The following is a 19,978-nucleotide window of genomic DNA, read 5'->3' on the forward strand; positions in this document are numbered from 1 at the left end:
ATTCTTTTATTTTAAAGTTTTCATTTTAAATACAAATTAAGATGCATCTCTGCAGATACAAGAGCATTTTTATACGGGTAAGAAGCGTAAGCCAAGCTATAACAATACATGTAACAAATGCTTAGGCAAACAGCTTCTCACTGCCAGTATAAGTGCCCAGAACTATGCTCAATCCCTATAAAGAAACTTAGTAGAAAACTGTGCAATACTAAGGAACACGGAGGACAAGAGGACTAATAATTTGTTTTTTTCATTTATGTAATGCTTACCAGCTCACGATACACTCCTTCTGATCTACCTTCACTTCTGATAATCTTCTCTTTCTGGAACGCTTCCCTATTACGACTCCCTCCAGCAGCAGCATTGAGATTGCTTCCAGCATTCCCGCCTCCTCCAAACGTCTTGGTCTGAAGATAAGAAAGGCTGCGTTAGGGTAAACAACTCCTATTTAAACTCATCCTAAAGATTAAGCCATTATTATGAGAGCAATAAATCCCCGGAAGATGCTTTTTATGGAACCGTACCTACTGATAAATAAAACGTTAATTTCCATAAAACGGAACAGTAATCTACTCATTGGCTATTTCGGTATTGTCAATGTTTCAGGCCGTAAAATATTTGGTATATAATGTTCACGATTATGAGCTACTCTGAACTGAATCATAGCAATAAATGCAAATGGAAAACTATATAGCAGGATATAAAATGACACAAGCGTTAAACTGGGGAACTTCCAGAGGAGTTTTACACCGAATCCAAGTCTCTGCAGCTTAGAAATCCAGCCACAATCACAGCTGCCAGAAAAAGCTTTGTCTTCGATTTTATCCAGCATTCTAATCACAATATTAATGTACAGATTATTAGGATTTATTTATAGAAAACAAGATAAAGAAGACTTCAAAATTTGCAATATTAACTTGAATACAACATAAACACAAAGACCCAAGTTTATGAATTGGTGCTTGCTGCCTAAGGTGATCATAGTATGGCTGCACAGGATGGGGTCTTACTAAACATCAATACCTGGGAAACATGAAAATATCCTTTCACCACATTGTACACAGTGGATCTGAACAATTCAATATTGTTTACTTTTATTTATGGTATTTGAAAATGTAATTACAATTTATAGAACCCCTTCCATGCCTTACTTTTAATTAAAGAGGATCTATCAGCTCTCCTGACAGAGGTAAATTCCTTTAACTTGTAAGTTACTGTAACAGTTCTGGAGGGCTCTGGAATTCTGCATTCCAAATGGAAACTAAGGGGTGACATTTTTCTTTGTGGAAAGTGACATGCCTGGCATGCCAATGTGAGAAGGCTTATAAGCCATGCAATACTCTTCTGTAAAACTAAATATGCAAAATGCCTCTTCAGAGCAGAAGACAACAAGAACTCTAGTGCCACCTATTGGAAGTAGCAATATGTGGCCCTAGAGTTCTAGTCCTCTTACTTTCTGAAGACGCAATTTGCATTTCATGTGACAACTGAAAGTTACCAATTAGGGATGTGTCCCTGCACAGTCTGACAAAATCTAATCAGATCAGCCAGTGCTTGACTCTCTCTTTTGACAAGAGGAATAGCAACACCCAACTGACAAGTTGCTCAGAACTTTCAAGTAGCAATACAGAAGAAAAGCAAAACATGGGGTCTAAAAAGGGGGATTATTCACCAATGGTTATTGATAGGGAATATATTTTTTTTACTAATACACAGATGTCAAGACGGCTGGTAGGTCATCTTTCTTAATTATTTCTTTTTGCTGACTTCATGCAGTACATAGTGTGTTTGACCAAATGCATAGATCCATACACCACATCCAGAGCATCAGAAGTAGTTTTCACAGTGTACGCGCAGTCTACTTGTATGTGGCAGCCACCGTGAGAAAAGTGCAGGAGCTGGGTCTGCAAAGCGCTCTCACTCTGACTGTAGCGTGTTCTCCTTGACACATTATGATAGCGCCATTTATTCCATAGCGTTTTACATGGAAAGAGGTACAGTCATGGCCAAAAGTATTCACACCCCTGCAATTCTGTCAGATAATACTCAGTTTCTTCCTGAAAATGATTGCAAACACAAATTCTTTGGTATTATTATCTTCATTTAATTTGTCTTAAATGAAAAAACACAAAAAGAATTGTCCTAAAGCCAAATTGGATATAATTCCACACCAAACATAAAAATGGGGTGGACAGAAGTATTGGCACTGTTCGAAAAATCATGTGATGCTTCTCTAATTTGTGTAATTGACAGCACCTGTAACTTACCTGGGGCACCTACCAGGTGTTGGCAATAACTAAATCACACTTGCAGCCAGTTGACATGGATTAAATTTGACTCAACCTCTGTCCTGTGTCCTTGTGTGTACCACATTGAGCATGGAGAAAAGAAAGAAGAAGATTGTGCGGATGTTGGATAAAGAACCTCGACTAACATCCAAACAAGTTCAAGCTGCCCTGCAGTCCGAGGGTACAACAGTGTCAACCCGTACTATCCGTCAGCATCTGAATGAAAAGGGACTGTATGGTAGGAGACCCAGGAAGACCCCGCTTCTTACCCAGAGACATAAAAAAGCCAGGCTGGAGTTTGCCAAAACTTATCTGAAAAAGCCTAAAACGTTTTGGAAGAATGTTCTCTGGTCAGATGAGACAAAAGTAGAGCTTTTTGGGCAAAGGCATCAACATTGAGTTTACAGGAGAAAAAAAGAGGCATTCAAAGAAAAGAACACGGTCCCTATAGTCAAACATGGCGGAAGTTCCCTGATGTTTTGGGGTTGCTTTGCTGCCTCTGGCACTGGACTGCTTGACCGTGTGCATGGCATTATGAAGTCTGAAGAATACCAACAAATTTTGCAGCATAATGTAGGGCCCAGTGTGAGAAAGCTGGGTCTCCCTCAGAGGTCATGGGTCTTCCAGCAGGACAATGACCCAAAACACACTTCAAAAAGCACTAGAAAATGGTTTGAGAGAAAGCACTGGGGACTTCTAAGGTGGCCAGCAATGAGTCCAGACCTGAATCCTATAGAACACCTGTGGAGAGATCTAAAAATGGCAGTTTGGAGAAGGCACCCTTCAAATATCAGGGACCAGGAGCAGTTTGCCAAAGAAGAATGGTCTAAAATTCCAGCAGAGCATTGTAAGAAACTCATTGATGGTTACCGGAAGCGGTTGGTTGCAGTTATTTTGGCTAAAGGTTGTGCAACCAAGTATTAGGCGGAGGGTGCCAATACTTTTGTCTCGCCCATTTTTGGAGTTTTGTGTGAAATGATCAATGTTTTGCTTTTTGCTTCATTCTCTTTTGTGTTTTTTCATTTAAGACAAATTAAATGAAGATAATAATACCAAAGAATTTGTGATTGCAATCATTTTCAGGAAGAAACTGAGTATTATCTGACAGAATTGCGGGGGTGTCAATACTTTTGGCCACAACTGTAATAAAAAACAAGTACAATAATTTTTAATAATGCAAGTCAACGACTGGTACAGGAGAGAGGATCCTGCCAGAGAGGGCTCACAGTCTGCAAGGGATGGGTGAAAATACAGTAGGTAAAGGTAGAAGTTGTCAAGCAACACTACAGTGGAACAAGGGTCATTGCAGGTTGCAGTAACAGGTTTGTTGAAAAAGGTAGGTCTTCAGGTTCCTTTTGAAGGTAGGTGCAAGTGTGATATGTTGGGGTAGAGTTTCATAGTAGGGGGATGCATGGGAAAAGTCTTGCATGCGATTGTGGGAAGAGGAGATAAAAGGGGACTAGAAAAGGAGATCTTGTGACAATCAGAGGCTGCTTGCAAGTAAATACTGGGAGACTAGGTCACAGATGTATAGAGGAGTCAGGTTGTGGATGGCTTTATATTCCATGGTTAGGGTTTTGAACAGGACTCTCTGGGCAATGGGGAGCCAGGGAAGAGGTTGACAAAGAGGAGAGGCCGAAGAATAGCAGGGGAATAGGTGGATTAGTCAGGCAGCAGAGTTTAAAGGGAGGGTGCCGTGATTTTAGTTTTTGTATTAATAATTATTGATTATATAATCAATTATTTTTAATACAAAAGTAAATGTACTACTTTCATACTTTTTTTATTTATTCACTTTTACTACTGGAGGCTGCCATTTTCATTAGTGTGGGTGTAAGTGTCTGGGCACGACACTTGCACACCTTACTTACGGCAGCCATGGGCATAGGAGCCAACGGTCGGGCTCCGACCGCATCTCTTTCATTGAAGCCGCTCCTCCTGCCTCCTAGCTGTGACTTGGGCACGCCCACTGAGCTGCTACGTCACAGCTGTGAGAGGTGATCACGGCCATTTTGTTGTTTATTTTCCTCTGTCATCGCACACACAGCTCAGTGCGTGCGATGACAGGAGCTGCCAGGGAGAAGTTGCTGCTGGGAAGCGAGGGTCCGAGGTAGGTATCTGCAGCGAGGAGCGGTGATTGCAGCCTGTACTTAGTATTACAGTACAGGCTGCAATCACTGCTCACTGCCGACCTGTTCAGAGCACAGCAGGGAGATCGTCACACTGCTCTGCCCTGAACAGGATTCAGCACTTCCTGGGAGAGGACTGAAGGTAAGTACAGGGTTTTTATTTCTTATGCATCTACCACTGCTGCCTGCCCCTATATACCACTGCTACCTGCCACTATATACCACTGCTACCTGTCTCTGTATACCACTACTACCTGCCTCTATATACCACTGCTACCTGCCTCTATATACCACTGCTACCTGCCTCTATATACCACTGATACCTGCCACTATATACCACTGCTACCTGCCTCTATATACCACTGCTACCTGCCACTATATACCACTGCTACCTGCCTCTATATACCACTGCTACCTGTCTCTGTATACCACTGCTACCTGCCTCTATATACCACTTACCACTGTTACCTGCCTCTATATACCACTGCTACCTGCCTCTATATACCACTTACCACTGCTACCTGCCTCTATAAACCACTGCTACCTGCCTCTATAAAGCACTGTTACCTGCCTCTATATACCACCACTACCTGCCTCTATATACCACTGCTACCTGCATCTATATACCACCTACCACTGCTACCTGCCTCTATATACCACTGCTACCTGCCTCTATATACCACTGCTACCTGCCTCTGTATACCACTGCTACCTGCCTCTATATACCACTGCTACCTGCCTCTATATACCACTGCTACCTGCCTCTGTATACCACTGCTACCTGCCTCTATATACCACTGCTACCTGCCTCTATATACCACTGCTACCTGCCTCTATATACCACTACCTGCCTCTATATACCACTGCTACCTGCCTCTATATACCACTGCTATCTGCCTCTATATACCACGGCTACCTGCCCCTATATACCACTGCTAGCTGCCTCTATATACCACTGCTAGCTGCCTCTATATACCACATACCACTGCTAGCTGCCTCTATATACCACTGCTAGCTGCCTCTATATACCACTGCTAGCTGCCTCTGTATACCACTGCTAGCTGCCTCTGTATACCACTGCTACCTGCCTCTGTATACCACCTACCACTGCTGCCTGCCTCTATATACCACTGCTGCCTGCCTCTGTATACCACTGCTACCTGCCTCTATATACCACCTACCACTGCTACCTCTGTCCTATGTAGCTAATCTAGTCCTGTGTAGCTAATCTAGTCCTGTGTAGCTAATCTAGTCCTGTGTAGCTAATCCTGTCCTGTGTACTGTGTCCTCAGCAGTCAGTATCACACAGGACAGGATTAGATACACGGCTCAGCAGTCGGTATCACACAGGACAGGGTTAGATACACGGCTCAGCAGTCGGTATCACACAGGACAGGATTAGATACACGGCTCAGCAGTCGGTATCACACAGGACAGGATTAGATACACGGCTCAGCAGTCGGTATCACACAGGACAGGATTAGATACACGGCTCAGCAGTCGGTATCACACAGGACAGGATTAGATACACGGCTCAGCAGACAGTATCACACAGGACAGGATTAGGTACACGGCTCAGCAGTCAGTATCTAATCCTCTCCTATGCACTCCTCTCCCCCTGCGTGTCTTTCCCCATTGTGGTTTATTATTTTTGTTGTTGGAGATGAGGGAGTCGAGGATTATGCATTCGGTATGGTTTAAAAAAGATTAATACAGGACTTTATTCTGGCTGAGTCTTTATTTACAATACAACTATAGGATTAGTAATGGATGGGTGCCTTATAGACGCCTCTCCATTACTAAGCCGTGGGCTTGATGTCACCGGACAATATGAAGGTGACATTAACCCCACAAATATGAACCCCACTTGCTACCGCTACAGGGCAAGTGGAAATTGCCAGGCAAAGCGCCAGAAAAGGTGCATGTAAAAGGCGGCTGAGAGCTGATGTTTTTAACCTGGGGGGACAATATCCATGGCCCCTTCCTAAGCTATTAATGTCAGCCCGCAGCTGTCAGCATAGTATTTGATGGTTATTAATTATAGGGGGCCCCACGTCTTTTTTGGGGGGGTGTCCCCCATTTTAATAACCAGTAAAGGCTAAGTATACAGTTGGGAGCGTGTGAGTGTGAGCACACCTTCCCCCCCATAGACCAGTACACTGCTCTCCTGAAATACTCTGTGCTCCTGTCACCCTGCTCCTTCCATCATACATCTCTGTGACCTCCCTAGAGCAACACAATACCATATGGATCACGTATAATGCCGCTATATATATTTATCACATAATACTCCCATAAAGACCACACATTATGCCGAGATTATATAAATATATATATATATATATATATATATATATATATATATATATATATATATATATATATATATATATATATATATATATATATATATATATAATCACACATTATGCCGCCAAGTATTGTGTGATCTATGTGACGGTATTATACGTGATCTATATGGCGGTATTATGTTTGATCAGTGTTGTGGAATGATGTATAAACTATATGAAGGTGGTATATGAGAACTATATTGTGGGATTATGTGTGATCTATGTGGCAGTACTAGGTGAGAATTATATGGCGGTATTATGTGTGATCTATATGGTGGTATTATGTGAGAAATGTATGACAGTATTGTGTGATCTATTTGATAGTATTGTGTGTGATCTATATGGCAGTATTATGTGTGATCTATATGGAGGTATTATGTGAGAACACTGTGGCAGTATTATCTTCAGAAAGCGGACCCATTCTATGGTGGTTCTGGCTGAGCACCTGCACGCGGGTCTGGGGTAATAGAGGGGGCAGCATGACCTCCAGTTAGGTTCAGTCAGGGCTGGTGAGGCAGCTGAAGAGAGGGGTCTCATTTTTATCGTTACTATATGGCTACATTTCCTTCCCAGCGTCACCCCAGACTGCGCCTGTCGTCTCACTTTCACACATCGCCAGGACAGGATGGAGAAGACAGGATCTGAGGAGGGGAATGGGGTCTTTGCATGCAATGTCTGGATCAGAACAGGCCATCAATCCGCAGAAATGTTTCCTGGATTTCTGTGGCGCAGACGGTCCATCCATGTGTATAAAAGACAGCGCTCTATGTACAATCCCTGGCTGCTCCGCGCACCAAACGGGGTGCCCCCCATAGACCAGTACACTGCTCTCCTGAAATACTCTGTGCTGCTGTCACTCTGCTCCCTCCACCATATATCTCCCAGAATCCTTGCTGCCTGCCATCCTCGGTGACTGTCTACTTGTCAGTATAAGGCTGCGGTCACACATTCAGTATTTGGTCAGTATTTTACCTCAGTATTTGTAAGCCAAAACCAGGAGTGGGTGATAAATACAGAAGTGGTGCAGATGTTTCTGTTATACTTTTCCTCTAAGGGTATGTGCACACGTTGCGGTTTTTGCTGCGGATCCACAGCGGATTTGACGCTGCGGATCCGCAGCAGTTTTCCATGCTGTGATCAGTACCATGTAAACCTATGGAAAACAAAAACCGCAGTGCACATGCTGCGAAAAATTCCGCGCGGAAACGCTGCGGAAAAAAAGAAGTAGCATGTCACTTCTTTCTGCGGATTCCGCAGCGGTTTTCAACCTGCACCAATAGGAAAGTGCAGTTGAAAACCCGCAGAGGAATCCGCAGAAGAAACCGCGTGAAAATCCGCAGTGAAAACCGCAGTGGTTTTGCACTGCAGATTTTCCAAATCCGCAGCAAATTCCGCAACGTGTGCACATACCCTAATTGTTCCACTCCTGGTTTTGGCTTACAAATACTGAGGTAAAATACTGAACAAATACTTATAGTGTGACGGCAGCCTTAGGGTATGTTCACACGTTCCTGATTTCCCTCCTTTTTTTCAGGACTAAAAACCGCAGCTCTTGGCAGAAAACGCAGGTGCGGTTTTTGGTGCGTTTTTGGTGTGGTTTTTGGTGCGTTTTTTGATGCGGTTTTTAGTGCGTTTTTTTATGCAGTTTTCTCTGCAGATTGTCTGTGTTTGACACAAATAAAGCTTTAACTGCAGTGGGGAAAAAAAAAAAAAGAAATGATGTCATTTCCTTGTCCAACCCTTTTCTTCTTCCATCCTCCATTTTGGGACTAAACACCAAAATGAGTGGACGTGTTTTGAATGACAGCGCTCCGCAGAGTGCTGAGCGTAGGCCAGATCACAGCCCGCGGATCCAGCTCTATCCAGCTATTTAAGTTTACGTTCACATTTGCGGTCTGCGCCGCAGCGTCGGGCGCCGCCGCATGCGTCATGCGCCCCTATATTTAACATGGGGGCGCATGGACATGCGTCGCACTTGCGTTTTGCGCCGCATGCGTCACTGCAGCGCACGCATCCGGGCGCAGAGGACGCAGCAAGTTGCATTTTTGCTGCGTCCAAAATCAATCAAAAAAAGGACGCATGCGGCGCAAAACGCAGCGTTGTGCATGCGTTTTGCTGCGTTTTTGTTTGCGTTGTGTGTTGCGGCGCCGACGCTGCGGCGCACAACGCAAAAGTGAACATAGCCTAAGTGCCACGTATTTAAGTGCCACATATTTAAGTGCCACGTATTTCAGTGCCACGTATTTCAGTGCCACGTATTTCAGTGCCACGTATTTAAGTGCCACGTATTTAAGTGCCACGTATTTAAGTGCCACGTATTTAAGTGCCACATATTTATGTGCCACGTATTTAAGTGACACGTATTTAAGTGCCACGTATCACGTATTTAAGTGCCACGTATTTAAGTGCCACATATTTCAGTGCCACGTATCACGTATTTCAGTGCCACGTATTTCAGTGCCACGTATTTCAGTGCCACATATTTAACTGCCACGTATCACGTATTTCAGTGCCACATATCACGTATTTAAGTGCCACGTATTTAAGTGCCACGTATCACGTATTTAAGTGCCACGTATTTAAGTGCCACGTATTTCAGTGCCACGTATCACGTATTTCAGTGCCACGTATTTCACTGCCACGTATTTAAGTGCCACGTATTTAAGTGCCACGTATCACGTATTTCAGTGCCACGTATCACGTATTTAAGTGCCACGTATTTAAGTGCCACGTATCATGTATTTAAGTGCCACGTATCACGTATTTCAGTGCCACGTATCACACATATATATAACGTATAACACACTGACAGGAGCCATAGTTCCTGTCGGTGTGTCACTGCGCATGCGCGAGCGAGTTTACCGGCGGTCATTGACCCCGGCACTCTCGCTTAACGGCAGTGCTGCGTGGGAAAGTTCAACGCAGCTGTACTGCCGTTAACCGAGACGCCAGAGCCATTGAACTCCGGAACAGTACGCGATACACTGCTAGGAGCTTCGCTCCTGGCAGTGTATCGCCGGAGAGCAGGGGATCGGCGTGGGACACTCGTTTTATGGATTCTGCGGACAGGGAGTATGAATTTTATTTTTTATTTTGTGATTTTTTCCTGGAGGATCGAGGGCTTCGCCTACAAGTGTGCTGTTGGTGAGTATATACTCTGTGTTATATGTTGTATGTACTGTACTGTGTGTCATGTATGTGTATTGTGTGTGTTTTGTGTAACTTTACAACTGTGCTAAGTCGCCGGACACAGGGACAACTCTCCCATCCTAATACCGGATGGGAGTAGTAGTCCCATACGGCAACTTAGCACAATGGTGGCACTAGCGTCGCATGGGGACACACACACACACACACACACACACACACATACCAAATCAATCAAATGGCTGACACGATCCCCATGCGACGGTATGCCTCCATGTCTCTCCGCCCAAGCACTTCCGCCCGCGCACTTCCGGCCGCTTCCCCGCACTTCCTGCTGCAGCGGTTCTGCACCACAAACCGCAATAAAACCCGCAGATATATTTTTGATCTGCGGGTTTTACTGCAGGTTTGACCTCACAATGGAGGTCTATGGGTGCAGAACCGCTGCTGTTTCGGACAAAGAAGTGACATGCTCCTTCTTTTTTCCCGCAGCTATTCAGCGCGGCTTTTTTTTTTAAATTCAGGATCATGTGCACAGTGGTTCCTGTTTTCCATAGGGTACATTGTACTGTACCCTGCATGGAAAAAAGCTGCGGAACCGCAGCGGCAAAACCGCTGCGGTTCCGCGGTAAAAAACGCACTGTGTGAACATGGCCTTACTCTGCAGTCACCAACAAAATGGCTGCTCACTGGGTTCCTGAATATCATCCTCTCTTATCCCTTAGCAAACACCCAGAAGGGGAGGAGAGGAGACATCACACACATCAGCAGACTCCACCCATAATTACTGCAGTGCTGTAATGTGAGCTATTTGTACACTAGGTTTTTCTGAAATTTCATTAGCTGCTCCCCCTAGTGTTTAAAAGTGGAAATTCCAAAACTTTTCAAATTATTTTTCATATTTTACTAAATTATAAACAGATGATAATATTTAAGAAAACTTAAACATTAATTCTTTACATTTTTACAATTGCTGTAAAAAAAAATTTTTTGATGGCACCTTCCCTTTAAGATAGATTGGAGGGGTGTGAGAGTGTTACAAGGGAGGCCAGAGAGCAGAAGGTTGCAGTGGTTGAGGTGGGAAATGATGAGGGCATGCACTAGTGCAGACTCTTGATTAAGGAATGTACGTTACTGGGAAATATTTTTGATTTTAAGTTGGCAGGAAGTATAAAGGGCTTGGATATGTGGTTTGAAGGAGAATCAAAGTGAAGGGTTAGCCCAAAGCAGCAAACTTGCGGGACTGGGGAGAGTGAGTAGCGATTGACTTTGATGAATAGGCCTGTTGGGGGGAGGGGGGGGGGGGGGGGTTAAGTGAGATGGGGAAAGATGACGAATTCTGTTTTGTTCACGATAAAGGGGTTGTCTGGTCCAAATCGATAAGCTTGCAGTCAATGCACTGTGTGCTGCAGGGATTTGCAGATTTCTAAGCGGGGAGCAGAGGGTATGTGTGTGTTACACATACTCCCGATATGAGCCCGTCTAGTGGGCGTGGTCTCACTCCATACACTTGTATGGAGCAAGCCACGTTCAAGTGGGCCTGGTCAACTAAAGAGTGCAGCCTCGTTCAATGCAAGTGTATGGAAGTGAGGCTGCACCCACTGGCTGGGAGTACGCACAGTGTATGAGCTGGGGGAATTCATAAGTCTGCAGTCACACAGAATGACTAGAGTTATAGATTTGGATTGGACCTTTAACTTTTAGAAATCGAGCAGAGAAGAAGTATGAAATAGCAGACAGACATTTTGGGATTCTAGTTAGTATGGAGGTGCTATCGGGTCCAGAGGGGTAGATAGAGATGATATAGTCGTGGGACTATGAGCTGTACAAGGCCGAAGGTGTAGAAGGAGAAGAGCAGGGGGTCCCAAGACTGAATGTTGAGGGATACCGACAGATAAGGGGCGAGATGAGGAGGCGTTGTGTGAGTGGGAAATGCTGAATGTCTGGCCTGTTAGGCATAAAGAGATCCAAGATAGGGCCAAGTCTGTGATGACAAGTGATGAGAGGATCTGTAGCACTATGAAATGGGCCACTGTGTCACAGTCAGACAGAGGACTGGTCCAAGATGATCAGTACAGAGTAGTGTCGCTTGGATTTGGCAGTTAGTTGGTCATTGGCGACTTTAGTCGGGCAGTTTAAGTGGAATGATGCGCTCGGAAACCAGATGGAGCAGGAGGAGAGGGGGGAGGACAGTTCAAGATGGATGTGTTGTTCCAGTAGTTTTGAGGCATAGGGGAGAAGTGATATGGGGTGATAGCAAGACACAGAGGATGGGTCAAGGGAGTGCTTTTTCTGGATGGGTGACATCAAGTCATGTTTAAAGCATGAGGGGAAGACACCAGTTGTTAGTGATAGATTGAAGAGATGGGTTAGGGTTGGGATGAAGACTGTGGTGAGGTTTGGGATGAGGTGGGACGGGATCGGGTCAAGTGCACAAGTAGCGAGAGGTGATCTGGATAGTAGAGAAGAAAATTGATCTATTTTAATAGTGGAGAAGCTGGTTTTGGAGGTTGATGGCTGAGTAGTTACGAGTATTAGCATAGAGCAGAAAATGCTATTGTATTGCTTGTCACCAAGATGCCTGTCTGCTTTCCACCCATGTGCTCTGGAATCTGTGCTCGTAGACTGAACTGTCATTCTAGCGGTATCATTACAGTCAGGCCACGATCACAGGTTAAGTATTTGGTCAGTATTTTACCTCAGTATTTGTAAGCCAAAACCAAGAGTGGTTGAAAAATCCATAAGTGGTGACGTGTTTCTATTATACTTTTCCTCTGATTGTTGCACTCCAGGTTTTGGTTTACAAATACTGATATAAAATACTGACCATAGACTGATCCTATGAATGTGGGGTAAGCAGGCGACAGTCAGAGCACTGTGCAGACCCAGCTCCTGCTCTTCTCTCACTGTGGCTGCTATATGAAAGGAGAGAGTGAACACCGTAGAGACTCTAATGCACTCATAGTTGGCAGATCTGTACTCAAGATTTGGTGTATGGATACACACTTGGTAAAACACACTTCAGCATCTATTTTCTGCATGAGGGCAGCCAATTGGGTTAATGGACCGTTTTACAATATTTATTCAAACTATGTTTCCATCTTAAAGATGATTTAAAAAAAAGGCAAATCGACTTTACTTTGTAAAGTAAGGCGTAGAAGAGGTTGTATGGCTTATTATACATTTTTTTAAAAACTAAAGCGAAAATAGAATATCTAGTTTGATTATTTAATACTGTATTTTTTTGTTGAAATCATCCATATAGCAAATTAATTGCAATACTTGGCTTTGCACTCTGGCCACTGGAACAATAACGTCTAATGATTGCAGTTTTCTGAATGCCGTTTGTCATGTTTGAGGTGTAGGCATCAGGGATTTCCTGGAAGCTCTATAGTACTGCTAGAGGCCTCAGTTATTCACAGTAGCACACACTGTATGCATCCCGTTCTACTCATCGACTCAGGAGTAGAGGAAATACTTTATTACTTCCAGAAGACTGTAAAGGTAAGACCACACAGAGCATCCAGGACACAGCGAAAAACCACAGTGGATAGCAGCTGTTGGCATTGTCCATGTAATTGGTGAATGGTTACATGATTTTGCAGGACAAAACCAGGCAGCTAATTGCAATAGCTGCAGGTTTTCTTTTGTTAGAGAAAATGCAAAATTATGCGGTTCTTTAACAATCAATTTAAAAACCTGAATTGTGACCACAGCGCATCTGCTCCATGCAAATTCACCCTTACAATGTTTCTGATGCTCCGCCATAATATTCTAGAGTCCACAAAAAGTTTAGAAACTACTCAAAACATTCTGGACTTTTTTTTAGGGTTTTCCTATTCAGTGCTACTACAGGTCAATGTTTATTAGCCTCCATATCCATATCAGCCATATTCTACTGAATAGTTTATGCAAAGTTTTGCAAACAAGGTCATTGTACATTTTCAGTCATAAAGTGGAGTCCTGGAAGGCAAATATTCCTGCTGATTTGTGAAAACAGAACAGAAAGTGAATAAACAGATGAAGAACGACATTATTTCTGTGGAAAACAAACTCATTCAAACCATTAGCTAAGGTTAACTACTCAAGTAAACAAGGAGTGCAAACCTCTTTGCTTTTTGCTACTTCAGCAATGGCAGCCGTCCTTTGTTTTTCAAACTCATCATTCTCCCCAACAGACTTGGTGGCACTAGAAGCCTGCAGCGTTTTCCGGCTATCGAGTTCTCTGCTGTCGACTGAAGTAACAGATGCACAACGCTGAAGGGAGGAATAAAAGGTGATTACCAGTTGTCAGGATATATTTAACTGCTGGACAAACACACGCGCATGCGTGTGTGTATATATATATATATATATATATATATATATATATATATATATATATATATATATATATATATATATATATATATATATATACATACACACATACAAACACTCATTATAATATATACAGTACAGACCAAAAGTTTTGACACACCTTCTCATTTAAAGATTTTTCTGTATTTTCATGACTATGAAACTTCTACATTCACACTGAAGGCATCAAAACGATGAATTAACACATGTGGAATTATATACTTAACAAAAAAGTGTGAAACAGCTGAAAATATGTCTTATATTCTAGGTTCTTCAAAGTAGCCACCTTTTGCTTCGATGACTGCTTTGCACACTCTTGGCATTCTCTTGATGAGCTTCAAGAGGTAGTCATGACTCAGTATTTGTTTTCTTTATAGAGTTTGTTGAATTATTGAATGTATTTAAAAAACATTGTAAACTAAGCGCTGCCCCCTGGATATACAAATGGTCTGTGTGAAATGGTGGATCCCTGGCCCAAAAACAGAGATACATGTAAAACAGATTCCTTGGGAAATCAGTAGTAAAATAGGTTAAAGAGTACAGGTAAGTACCGTATATGGCTGTTTATTTGGCTGCCTAATAAATGATGAGAGAGCACGGCAGCTTAGATCAATGCATGAGATCTTACTATATTACGCTAGATCATGCACTTTCACTGTGAGTGGGGATGCGGGGGGTTGTAGGAGATCCTACTCTTTATGCCAGGATCCCACCAGAAGTTTGGACCTGACTTTCGCTAGAAATTCGGATCTTTTAGCCTGAGATTAGGGACTCTTTTGCACATTTTTCATAAATTATAATTAGTAAAGTCGCTAGTCTGTGGCTGCCCCTTGTTTTCTTAGAAACCAAGCGCAGCCACTGACTGACAGCAGGTACTCTCTAAATGAAACAAAGCGCTTTTATTATTTCATAGCGTCCATATCAAACCAGAAACAGAACAGCACTAGTATTTTATCACACAGAAGAGAACAATCATACCTGTCCAAAAGGCACAAATGGTGGCGGACCTCCTTCAGTTCCAATATTGCTTCGACTGTGCTTGGATAAACTCTGCATAAAAAAAAAAATAGAGCACAGGAAAATTACCTAAAAGATAAAGTAAAGCAAAGCAAATATTTTATAATATTTTACAGACTTTCCGGACTCCAGTGAGTGTAATAGTGCGCGGTAAGCAGCAGTGACAATTAAATTGGGCATTTACGTGTGGAGAAACTGATTGAGAAAATTATGGCCACCCGCCGTCATTAGTTATTATTATTAGTCTCTGATACTACATACAAATTGGCACGGTATGAATAGTGAAATCATGACTGCGGGGTCTGATAGTCTACTCAGGAACAGGAGAAATGTTCTCAGTAACAATACTTTAAAGGGAATTTGTCAGCAGGATTTCAGACCCCAAACGATTTACATGCTCGTGTAGCTCTTTCAAAGTCAAGCAAAACCTTTACAAGGCCAGTGTACTCCTGCAATAGTGAGAAATCAGGGTTTGAATTGATACGTGAATGATACGGAAGAACTATTTGTAAATCTAAAGCCCCTGCCACACACCACCAGGCAGTAGAGCCAGTAATACATCAGTGACATAGAACTGGTATTTCTGATACATACTGCATAGTATTCTATAAGATGCAGCTTCAGTCTGTCTCCCAAACCAACTACTTGTAGGCAGGGGGGACTGCATGAAGTGGCCTCACATAGAATATAATGCAATAGGGCAGCATGGTGGCTCAGTGGTTAGCACTGCAGCCTTGCAGCGCTGGAGTCCTGGGTTCTAATCCCACCTTGGGCAACATCTGCAAGGAGTTTGTATGTTCTCCCCGTGTTTGCGTGGGTTTCCTCCGGGTACTCCGGTTTCCTCCCACATTCCAAAGACATACTGATAGGGAATTAGATTGTGAGCCCCATCGGGGACAGTGATGATAATGTGTGCAAAACTTTAAAGCGCTGCGGAATATGTTAGCACAATATAAATATAAAGATTATTATTATTATTATTATAGGGGGCAGCAGTTCTATATCAATAATGAGTCACTGACTGCATTTAGATAGGACACAGCAGAACAAGTGCTATGTGAGGAGACCCCTTCTCTAGGCACAACTGTACATTAAAGGGTTATACCCTTTATCTAATATGAACTACACACATTGCCAAGATAACTGCCCACTTTTGTGGACTTGGGAGAGGTGGCCATTATGTTAAGCAATGAGAAAATATATATATATATATATATATATATATATATATATATATATATATATATATATATATATATATATATATATATACTAGCTGTACTACCCGGCTTCGCCCGGGTTAATGACTGCTGTTAGCAAAATAGAATGTGTTAACAAAAATTTATTCTGCACACAAAAACCACAAAACAGATAGAAATGTAATTATTAAAAGGCAAAAACTAAGCTAATAGAAGAATTTCACTACATATATTAGCTTTGTTATACTGAGAATGTCTTTGTTGCCTATATTAACCAATCAGAGCTCAGGTTAATTAACTGTAGCAAAATAGAAGCTGAGCTGTGATTGGTTGCTATTGGCAGCCTGATAAATCCCCAGCCAACAGGAAGCCCTCCCCCCTGGCAGTATATATTAGCTCACACATACACATAATAGACTGGTCATGTGACTGACAGCTGCCGTATTTCCTATATGGTACATTTGTTGCTCTTGTAGTTTGTCTGCTTATTAATCAGATTTTTATTTTTGAAGGATAATACCAGACTTGTGTGTGTTTTAGGGCGAGTTTCATGTGTCAAGTTGTGTGTGTTGAGTTGCGTGTGGCGACATGCATGTAGCGACTTTTGTGAGATGAGTTTTGTGTGGCGACATGCGTGTAGCAACATTTTGTGTGTCGAGTTGCATGTGACAGGTTAGTGTAGCAAGTTGTGTGCAGCAAGATTTGTGCATGGCGAGTTTTGCGCGTGGCGAGTTTTATGTGTGGTGCGTTTTGAGTATGTGCAAGTTTTGTGTGAGGCAACTTTTGCATGTGGTGCAACTTTTGTACATGTGGCAATTTTTCTGTGTGTGCAAGTTTTGCATGAGGTGAGTTTTCCATGAGGTGAGTTTTGTACGTGTGGCGAGTTTTGCATATGGCGAGTTTTGCATGTAGCGAGTTTTGCGCGTTGCGAGTTTTGAGTGGTGACTTTTGTGTTTCGACTTTTATGTGGCGAGGTTGGTGTGTGTGTGGTGAAATGTGTGCTGAGGGTCGTATATGTGTTCAAGCACGTGGTAGTGTGTGGCGCATTTTGTGTTTGTGTTCATATCCCCGTGTGTGGTGAGTATCCCATGTCGGGGCCCCACCTTAGCAACTGTACGGTATATACTCTTTGGCGCCATCGCTCTCATTCTTTAAGTCCCCCTTGTTCACATCTGGCAGCTGTCAAATTTCCTCCAACACTTTTCCCTTCACTTTTTCCCCATTATGTAGATAGGGGCAAAATTGTTTGGTGAATTGGAACGTGCGGGGTTAAAATTTCACCTCACAACATAGCCTATGACGCTCTCGGGGTCCAGACATGTGACTGTGCAAAATTTTGTGGCTGTAGCTGCGACGGTGCAGATGCCAATCCCGGACATACACACATACATACATACACACATTCAGCTTTATATATTAGATATACCTGTATGTAATCTCCTGTATATAGTATATACCTGTGTGTCATCTCACCTATATATAGTATATATCTGTGTGTCATCTCCTCCTGTATATAGTATATACCTGTATGTCATCTCCTCCTGTATGTAGTATGTACCTGTATGTCATCTCCTCCTCTATATAGTATATACCTGTGTGTCATCTCTCCTGTATATAGTATATATCTGTGTGTCATCTCCTCCTGTATATAGTATATACCTGTGTCATCTCCCCTGTAAATAGTATATACCTGTGTGTCATCTCCTCCTGTATATAGTATATATCTGTATGTCATCTCCTCCTGTATTAGCCCTCGTTCACACGTTATTTGGTCAGTATTTTTACCTCAGTATTTGTAAGCTAAAATGGCAGCCTGATAAATCCCCAGCCAACAGTAAGCCCACCCCCTGGCAGTATATATTAGCTCACACATACACATAATAGACAGGTCATGTGACTGACAGCTGCCGGATTCCTATATGGTACATTTGTTGCTCCTGTAGTTTGTCTGCTTATTAATCAGATTTTTATTTTTGAAGGATAATACCAGACTTGTGTGTGTTTTAGGGCGAGTTTCGTGTGTCAAGTTGTGTGTGTTGAGTTGCGTGTGGCGACATGCATGTAGTGACTTTTGTGAGATGAGTTTTGTGTGGCGACATGCGTGTAGCAACTTTTTGTGTGTCGAGTTGCATGTGACAGGTTAGTGTAGCAAGTTGTGTGCAGCAAGTTTTGCGCATGGCGAGTTTTGCGCGTGGCGAGCCTTTTGAGTATGTGCAAGTTTTGTGTGAGGCAACTTTTGTGCATGTGGCAATTTTTCTGCGTGTGGCAATTTTTCTGCGTGTGCAAGTTTTGCGTGTGGCGAGTTTTTCATGAGGTGAGTTTTGCATGTGGAGAGTTTTGCGCGTGGCGAGTTTTGAGCGGCGACTTTTGTGTTTCTACTTTTATGTGGCGAGGTTGGTGTATGTGTGGTGAAATGTTCGCTGAGGGTGGTATGTGTGTTCGAGCACGTGGTAGTGTGTGGCGCATTTTGTGTGTGTGTTCATATCCCCATGGTGGTGTGGTGATTATCCCATGTTGGGGCCCCACCTTAGCAACTGTACAGTATATACTCTTTGGCGCCATCGCTCTCATTCTTTAAGTCCCCCTTGTTCACATCTGGCAGCTGTTAATTTGCCTCCAACACTTTTCCTTTCATTTTTTCCCCATTATGTAGATAGGGGCAAAATTGTTTGGTGTATTGGAAAGCGCGGGGTTAACATTTCACCTCACAATATAGCCTATGACGCTTTCGGGGTCCAGACGTGTGACTGTGCAAAATTTTGTGCCTGTAGCTGCGACGCCTCCAACACTTTTCCTTTCACTTTTTCCCCATTATGTAGATAGGGGCAAAATTGTTTGGTGAATTGGAAAGCGCGGGGTTAAAATTTCACCTCACAATATAGCCTATGACGCTCTCGGGGTCCAGACGTGTGACTGTGCAAAATTTTGTGGCTGTAGCTGCGACGGTTCAGATGCCAATCCCGGACATACATACATACATACATACATACATACATACATACACACATTCAGCTTTATATATTAGATATATAGGACCTAGGTAGAGTTTAGCGTACCGTATATAATGCACCATATAATAGGGAATAAGAACAAAAAATGCAACTAGCAAAAATCTGATGCTATATAAAGCACGTCCCTCTTAATAGCCAATTATGAGCACCCGTTCCAAGCCCCATTAGAAAATTCTTAAAATAATTGGTAATTTTTCCTTCCTGTTTTGAGGGGCTATGAAAGTGCAGAATATTAACTTTGTCGTCATCATAACTAGATTCATTTTGCTCTATTGCAGACATTCATGATGAAGGAGATTGGTGTGTATTGTAATTTTCAGTATAGGCCTTTGAATGGTTTCTCGAACGTTGCGTGCAATAGCAGAGTAAAACATAGGGTTACTATGCACAGCTGCAAATACTGTACAAGCCATTAGAGAACACACTTTGCAGATTATTGGAGTATCCAGCCGAAGTGACAAACCTATTTAAAAGAAA

General features: G+C 42.8%; 1 protein-coding gene across 1 annotated transcript in view; it reads right to left on the minus strand.

The window, feature by feature from the left end:
• Nucleotides 1-19,978, minus strand: part of TDRD3 (tudor domain containing 3) — a 414,934-nt gene that overhangs the window by 108,820 nt on the left and 286,136 nt on the right. Inside the window, exons 6-8 of the mRNA XM_077297273.1 lie at nucleotides 15,253-15,324; nucleotides 14,023-14,172; nucleotides 270-407 (exon numbers count right to left, since the gene is read on the minus strand). Coding sequence (XP_077153388.1) covers nucleotides 270-407; nucleotides 14,023-14,172; nucleotides 15,253-15,324 — 360 coding nt within the window. The remainder of the gene's footprint in view (nucleotides 1-269; nucleotides 408-14,022; nucleotides 14,173-15,252; nucleotides 15,325-19,978) is intronic.

The sequence above is a fragment of the Ranitomeya variabilis genome, chromosome 3 (assembly GCF_051348905.1).
Source record: "Ranitomeya variabilis isolate aRanVar5 chromosome 3, aRanVar5.hap1, whole genome shotgun sequence".
Classification (NCBI taxonomy): Eukaryota; Metazoa; Chordata; class Amphibia; order Anura; family Dendrobatidae; genus Ranitomeya; species Ranitomeya variabilis.